The sequence below is a fragment of the Triticum urartu genome, chromosome 3 (genome assembly GCF_003073215.2).
Source record: "Triticum urartu cultivar G1812 chromosome 3, Tu2.1, whole genome shotgun sequence".
Taxonomy (NCBI): Eukaryota; Viridiplantae; Streptophyta; class Magnoliopsida; order Poales; family Poaceae; genus Triticum; species Triticum urartu.
Genome location: NC_053024.1, coordinates 110,051,508 through 110,059,324, shown reverse-complemented (window position 1 = coordinate 110,059,324; position 7,817 = coordinate 110,051,508). Strand labels below are relative to the sequence as shown.

Here is a 7,817-nt window from a genome sequence, read left to right as displayed (position 1 = left end):
AGAAATGTCATAAGTATGACAGGGGAAAAATTCGTTCGGCCCAAAATGTCACCAATGTGTCTTTTTTTTGTAGTGCCTGCTTCTCTTTGTGATCGCCATGGTTGGGTTGCACCATCTTCTCAATGCAGCTACGAGGAAGGGTGTGTTGACGCCGTTGGTGGCAAGACGGTTGCAACACCGGTATGCTGACAACATCGTGACGTTTATCGGACCAGACCTTCAATGCTTGCGTGCCTGCATTGGGATGGGCGTAATTGTTGCGACGAAGCTTACCATCAAATGCTACCCTTCTCATGCATGTATCTTGGGTTGCCCTTGAGATTGAGAATGCCCACAGTGGCTAAGCCACAGTGGATGGAGTGTTTACACGCGAGCATCCATGTTAGTCATGGTAGGGTGAGTAGTGCTTGTTAAGAGTACGCTCCCCGCTATGCCAATGCACACTATGTTCACAATGGACCTCCAATCAAAATGCTTGTCGAGGAAACCAAAATCTTTCATGGTTGCATGGAGAGAATGGAAGGATGTGAAGGGCGGCCATTGTCTTGTGGCATGGGATAAAGTGTGTTTGCCGAAGAGGATCGGTGGGTTGGGACTACTGAATCTGCGAATGATGAACTTGACATTAAGAGCTAGAAGGTCGTACCTAAAGTGAGTGGTGGACGAGAAACCATCAAAAAATTCAACATCCAGATCCCAGATGAGGCCACGGCCATCTTCTGTATAGCCACAAAAACAACGACTGGGAATGGGATGAAAGCTCTCTTTTGGGAGGACTGTTGGCTGCGAGATGGCCAGATCAGAGAATTTGCTTTGCATCTCTTTGTGATCAAGAGAGCCATTCAAGTGCACTCGGTGAGGGATGGTCTGGTCAACAATGGATGGTGAACCGATGTATACCCAAAATGGCTAGACATGTGTTACCAGAGTTCTTGGAACTTGGCTCGGGGGGTTCCAGCTCCGAGATTATGTGGAGGACAATCTGGAGTGGATATGGGGGAATGACGGGCAATTCTCGGCTAGTTCTGCTTATGAAGCCTTCTTCTTTGCGAGAACGCTATACCCGGCTACAACAACGGTCTAGAATTCCCGTGCCCCTATGTCATGCAAGATGCTCGTCTGGCTAGCTTCTTGAGATCACTGCTAGATGGCGGATAGGTTGAGCCAGCATGGTTTGTCACATTGTGTGGCGTGCCTGTTATGTGATTAGGAATTGGAAGGTCTACACCACATTCTTTTTGGCCGCATGCTGGCTAGAGAGCTAGAGAGGTATGGACAGTGATGCCTAACCACCGGGGCAAAGGCTGATTGGACATCGATATTGGATACAGATCTGGTGGACTGGTGGGCCGATAAAGAGATGCAAGGGTTGTTTCCTGCGGATGCACACTCCTGAGTGTTACTGATTATTTGGTGCTTGTGGCGGCACCATAATTACATTTTCTTCAATGGGGATACACCCTAGGCGTCGACGGTTCTTAAGAGAGTGAGGAAGGGCTGAGGTGGAACGCGACAAAGCTCATCCGTAGAGACGGACTGTTAGATGGGTGGAGAGTTAGCGAGTAATCCGTGCAAGGGTGTTGTGTGGCCTTAGGACATTGTAGCTGTCTCAAAGCATTGTACTTAGCCATCTTGGCTTTCCTTAATCTATGTTTCTCATGTGTCCAACTTTGGATGTATCCTTAAAAAATATATATAGAAAGCATAAAAACCAAAACATTTCTAGCATACATGTCTTTGGTGTTCTACTCATGCATGAAGTTGAAATGACTTCGATCTTCTTCTGGGCAAAAAAAAGGACAACAACAACGAATTCGCAGCTGCAAAAACCTTGAATAGTACTTTCATATAGATCCGTTTTTGTGGTTATTTACAGCGAAGATCACCAAAGTTATTTCTTTATGAAACGTTACACATGAGTATAACAAATACCATATTCGTTACCAAAAAATTTCAAAAATAATTGCCATTTTTTACATTAAAAAGAACCAATTAGGGTGTGCCTAGACCCAGGTTCATGTGTGTATTTTCGGCTTAATCCTTTTTCATCGCCACTTTGGCCTTCCTGACCTTGCAGCCTCTAGCTACGGTGCTGCCTTGCTATCATATCACCCCCTTTCAAGACCAAATATTCACCCTGGTGTTTCAATATATTTGAAGAAAATAATGAGCTTGAAAGCCGGTGGCGACATTATCACAACGATGTTGTCTTGCACGACGGCTGGAACGTGAGCCGGCAGTGGGCATGAGTAGTGGCCGCGGACACAGAAGCCATCGAGGGTTATTTTGTTTTTAACCCAAGGGGCGCCCAAAGGCGCCATTCAATGAACTTCCATACACATTTTACATCATGGATACAGAATCCATAGCTTACAAAGTTGCTCAAAGCTAGCAACACTGAGCATTGCATACCCCTATGAGATGAGCTAATACAGTGCAAGGTAGGAGGTACCGTAGAAAGCTTTTTCAGCGAGTCTTTTGCATAGTTATGAGCAACACCATTCAAATCCCTTTTGACGTGATATATCTTTAACATAAAATCCTTGGAACAATTAAAGTATTCTGCTATCAATGAATGGATTTCCAAATGTCCTAGGTTTGAACTTTTTGCATATATGTCGCCAGAAAAGCCGCGGCTCTTGCAAGTACCTGATTGTCTGTCAAAATGGTGGCCTGATGTAGTTGAAGTACTTCTGCTATTTCAGAAGCAAAGAGGAAGCGCCTTGGCTTCAGCCTGAAGAGGAGAGCCAACAACACCGCTGCTGGCCATGTTGGTTTTAAGTTGGTTTCAAGTTGTACGTTGTTCATTGCAAATGTATAATGTAGAGTATATGTCTATTCCTGTAGCAGGCTGGAGAGAGGGATTTTCGATGCCACATATGTAAATATTGAAAACCTTAAAGATTCAGATCACTTATAATTGTGCTTCCACGAGGTGCAGACAAACTTAGGCTCATATTGTGATCTTGTGCATCCTTGTTTCTGCCATTGGCTGGCTGACCGATAAAACCTGTAGCTTTTGACTCTACCTGAAGCTCTTGCATTATAGCTTGAGTGGCTTGATGCACCTGAGGTGGGTGCCCTATTTTCATATAACTCATTTGTTCATTTCTAGCCTTCCATACACGCCATATAAAGGTCACAAGATCGCATATGGAAGCATAGGGGTGTCCTGAACTTAAGATTGCTTGAATGATACCAGGAATTGATCTGTAATGTCGCACATGGTAATCAGGCCAAGAAACCAAATCGAACGTTCTAAACCAATGATAGTCACAAGCAAGAACTCGCTTATTGTGAAGTGAGTGCCCATGTTCATCCTTCACAAGCTAAAATCCATCAGCAAGAAGCTTCGGTCGGTCTCAACTCTCAAGAAATGAAACCAGAAGCGAGATCAATACATCACACAAGGAAAACCACCAGCACACCGCCCGATCACAGTTCACCAGCGCGATTTCTTCTGGCCAGACAGCAGTTCCAGCCGATTATTTCTGTTCCTAGTAGGTGTCTACGACATGCTACAGATTCAGAGCGATCCTTCCGAAGCAGAGGAGCCTACAGCCGCGGCCGGGCCGCCGCCGCGCCGGCGCCGTGGTCCTTGACCTTGGCCCACACGGCGGGCCACATGGCCTTCCTGATCTCGGCCACGACCTCCCCGTCCCACCCCCTGGCCGCGAGCCCCTCGGCCGCCGCGACGGCCGCGGCCACCACGTCGTCGACGCCGCCGTCCGCGGCCGCGTCCACCAGGCCCCGCCGCACCGCCTCCGCGGCCGTCATCTTGTCCCCCCGGAGGAGCATGTCCCGCCTGGCCGCGGCGTCGGGGACCTTCTGCAGGAGCAGCTCCGCGAAGTAGTCGACGATCTTGATGCCGGCGTCGACCTCGCTCATGTACAGGAACCCGCGGGAGGCGCGCATGACGGCGGAGTCGTGCGCGAGGGCCAGCGCGCAGCCGGCAGCGGCGGCGTGGCCCGTGACGGCGGCCACGGTGGGCATGGGGAGCGCGAGCAGGTCGGCGACGAGGCCCCGGAAGGCCTCGCTCATGGCGGTGTGGAGGTGGGGCGGGACCGTGCGCGCCCAGGCCTGGTCGAAGCCGTTGGAGAAGTACTTGCCCTCGGCGGCCAGGACGAGGGCGCCGGCGCCGGGGGAGGCGGCCACGGCGGCGCGGATGGCCGAGATGAGGGCTGGGCCGAGGCGGTGCTCGCCGGCGCCGGTGAGGGTGATGAGGTGGACGCGGCCGCGCCTCTCCACGGTGCACATGCTTGCCGTGTCCATTTGGGGGGATTCGCAGCAGGTGACAGAATGTCTTTGGCAAGGGCGGCTAGACTTGCTGTGGTTTACCCTAATCATCTAGTACTAATTACACGAGCTTCCCAGCAATTTCGTTCTCTCTTACCATTGGCTAGTTGGCTCAACTTTCGCCATTAAAAATGGCAAAACTGACAGCGAAACTAATGATATTGGTTTCGACCCTTGAACGACATTGCGCAAGTTGAAACCGGACATGATTCCTCATGTCGTCGTTATAAATAATAATTCTAAGAAAAATACTACTCCCTCTGATAGGAAATAAGTTTCAACTAGAAGCACGACACTTATTTCCGATCAAAGAGAGTAATAATGGTTAAACTCAGAATAATCGGAATATTTTTTTTAGCATACATGGTCAACCATTCTACTCCGGGGCATTCTGGGCGAGAATGACAAAAAATCAAGGTTATACTTATAAACACTGTTTGAAGTTATATTGTATTTTCACTACGGCATATCCTAGTGTCATTTCTTCATGAAATTGCATCACAGGTGAAATGGTCGACAAGTAAATTTAAGAAACTTTTGTGTGTGAAATGTGTTTTTTACTGTATACCTTCAACAAAACACTGTCATCTGACGCTCTAAAGAAGCGGCTCAACTAAAAATGCCATCTGTGCCAGGCGAACGTTCATTCCATCATTTACACATTCCTTCCAGCTGCTGAAATGGACCGATGTGATGAAGCAGTCACAGTAAGGGCCTGTAATCACCCACTCCCAGAATATGTGGAGCGGGGAAACCACAACTCCTTCGATCACAAGTTCAGGTGGACGAACCAAAAATTAGAGAAGACTTGAGAGTGGCCATACAAAAGGCAGTCTATCATAAGACAAACATATACTCTATTGTTCAGAGAGGATAAAACAGAAGAGAGCCTCTTAGACGAAAGTGCGCATCAAACAGAAATCATCCAGCTTGAGTACAGGCAAAACTGACAAAGCATTTTGGTTTCTAGGTAACATACATATCCAGCAACCAGGTGAACTTAATTAACTCAAGGTCTAAAGAGAGCTACGTCCTTCTTAGCTCGCATGGGACTTGTTGAGGATGACACCCTCATACTTGACCTGGAACCACTTCATGGCGTCCTCCTTGGTGACCCTCTGGTGGATACCGACGCGGGCCTTGCACCTGCGGCGGCGGGAGACGCGGTACCCAGCACGCTCGAGCACCACGAAGAAGTCCATACCATAGATGCCGGTAGATGGATCATACCTGAAAAGGAAACATGGTTAGTTACTGGTCAGAAGTGCCAATCGTCATTGAACAACCATTGAGAACTGTGTGCTATCAGCAAATAGACAGAACGATGTACTGCAAATACTTGGTAAATGAAGGTAGTAGTGCCCAAAATCCAAAGGTTAAGGACATAGGCAGTGGCCACAGCCAAACTAAAGTCAATCAGTTATTTGCACTATTAAACTGAAAGGGAAAACTTATCCAAAATGATTCCAATAGATCGTCAAATATTAACAGTGCCAACAGGAACCAAGGCCTTTCGTTGGTCATCTCTGACATACAAATATGTGTGATGCTAGTTAAATGCTTGAGAACCAAGTCAGGATTTGGCATATGAATCAATTGAGTAAATAGATCCAATCTAACAATTTTGATTAAGCCCATTTCTAACAAATATTCTAGGCATTACTAAATAATGAGTGCATTAAACAACTTATTAGGGATTTTAACAATAAGAGTAGCTGCCTAATGATACTGTAGCCCCTACTATAACTTCAGCCAAACATCTTTCAGCTCTATGATTTTGGTTTCAGCTATTTAAGAATGAAACAGAATCATCTACTTGATTAATAATAAGTATTAACCAGTCCAAACAAGCACCACATTGACAAAAAAAGAGATGCAACAAGGTCAACTTACTTCATGCCGAGATCGATGTGCTCCTGGATACCGAAGCCAAAGCAGCCGGTGTCGCTGAAGTTCCTCCTGAGCAGCTCGTACTCCTTCACCTTCAGGCCACTCTCCAGCAGCTGCATCGCCTTCTCACCCCTGATAGTCACGTAGCACGCAATCTTCTCATTACGCCTGATACCGAACGACCTGACAGTGTACCTCGCTGCAATACACAATACCTTTCCTATTAGGACCAACTACATTGACCTCAATTGACAGATCCAAGGGAACAAGTCGGATTTAAGAAGCTCACCCTTGGAGAACACAGGTGACTGTCCGCTCAGCTGCTCCAGCACCTATCAAATTAACAACAACAATGCAGTTAACATCCATCGATGATTTGCAGTTAACCAGTATTATTTAGAGACCAGGAATGCAGAGAAATCACTTGAACTACTCGGTGCCACTGAGACAACACTGATTAAGGTCAATCTACAACAAGCAAAATGGAGCAGAAACGACTGACCACGGGGAAACAACAGTTATTACTCCCTCCGTCCGGAAAAACTTGTCCCAAGCTTATCTCTCAAATGGATGTATCTAGCACTAACTTGGTGCTAGATTCATCCATTTGAGGGACAAGCTTTTTTGGACGGAGGGAGTACATGGTACCAGCATCAGCATCAGAAGCCGATGCATGTCCTACTAGCAATCTACAAAGGACACCCCAGATTGAATAAGCCAGTGCCGATTTCTGCCAGATACAATTCCACAAACTAGGACTAGATTGCTATGAGCGAACAGAACAACCAAAACAATATACTGACATCTGAATCACACGCGCGCGAGCGCATCAACGAGGCGAGCGGGAGGGTAAATAGACGGGCATATATATACCTTGGAGGCGCGGGTGAGGCGATCTCCGCTCTCGCCGACGGAGATGTTGAGGACGAGCTTCTGCACCTTGATGTCCCGCATGGGGTTCAGCTGCTTCTTCTCCGTCGACTGCAAGCACCAAAACACAGACAACAACGTATCGTCAGAACACCAGGAACCCGAGCAACCCGAAGGAGTTGGAACAATCGACGGGGCGGAGGGGAACTCACCATGGCGGCGGATCTGGGGAGCGGCGGCGGGGGGGGAGGAGAGGGGGAGGGGGGGGAGGGGTTTAAAGCGTGGTGCGGGGCGGCGGCGGCAGCGGCTTTGTAGGGAGGGAGAGGAGGAAACCCTAGCGCGGAGGGTGCTTATATGCGTAGAATTACGTCCGTGCCCCCGTGTGCAGGGGTAGAATGGAGGGTGGTTTAGTAATTTTGGTTAATCTGGCTTTGGAGCGCAAAAAAAAAGAAAAAAATTCCGTCGCCGGGACTTGAACCCGGGTCTCTCGGGTGAGAGCCGAGTATCCTAACCACCTAGACTACGACGGAAGCTGGTAGATTTGACGAGATTTTGTAATAAAGCTAGTCGTGTTTGAAGTGGTGAACAAAGCATCTCACATATCGAAAAGATTAAACCTACAAGTTTTCAATTTATCTCCTAATTTGTGTATTCAATTTACTACTCCCTCCGGTCCTTTTTAGTCCGCACATTAGCTTTGACTGAAGTCAAAATTTGCTAAGTTTGGCCAAATTTACATTAGAAAATATTAACATCTATAA

The 7,817-nt window shown here is 47.6% G+C and overlaps 2 protein-coding genes and 1 non-coding gene across 3 annotated transcripts; all 3 read right to left on the bottom strand.

The window, feature by feature from the left end:
* Window positions 1-3,270: 3,270 nt before the first annotated feature.
* LOC125543172 (enoyl-CoA delta isomerase 2, peroxisomal-like) lies at window positions 3,271-4,343 on the bottom strand. The gene has a single exon (XM_048706425.1). It carries the CDS (start codon window positions 4,270-4,272, stop codon window positions 3,556-3,558), a length of 717 nt encoding a protein of 238 aa, XP_048562382.1. The 5' UTR covers window positions 4,273-4,343; the 3' UTR covers window positions 3,271-3,555.
* A 768-nt stretch (window positions 4,344-5,111) lies between these two features.
* Window positions 5,112-7,391, bottom strand: LOC125543171 (60S ribosomal protein L11-like). Its single transcript, XM_048706424.1, has 5 exons — window positions 7,269-7,391; window positions 7,060-7,167; window positions 6,476-6,518; window positions 6,190-6,385; window positions 5,112-5,526 (listed from the first exon to the last, which is right to left on the bottom strand). Exons 1-5 carry the CDS (start codon window positions 7,269-7,271, stop codon window positions 5,334-5,336), a joined length of 543 nt encoding a protein of 180 aa, XP_048562381.1. The 5' UTR covers window positions 7,272-7,391; the 3' UTR covers window positions 5,112-5,333.
* A 122-nt stretch (window positions 7,392-7,513) lies between these two features.
* TRNAE-CUC lies at window positions 7,514-7,586 on the bottom strand. Its single transcript has one exon. It is a non-coding gene; the product is annotated as a tRNA-Glu (tRNA).
* Window positions 7,587-7,817: the final 231 nt, after the last annotated feature.

Excerpts from the sequence above, each read along its gene's own strand:
- LOC125543171 (XM_048706424.1), bottom strand. Across the intron at positions 6,519-7,059 it reads GCCTCACCCGCGCCTCCAAG|GTGCTGGAGCAGCTGAGCGG; the intron begins GTATATATATGC and ends TTAATTTGATAG. Across the intron at positions 5,527-6,189 it reads CACATCGATCTCGGCATGAA|GTATGATCCATCTACCGGCA; the intron begins GTAAGTTGACCT and ends TTTCCTTTTCAG.
- LOC125543172 (XM_048706425.1), bottom strand. The coding sequence starts at position 4,272 with ATGGACACGGCAAGCATGTGCACCGTGGAGAGGCGCGGCCGCGTCCAC.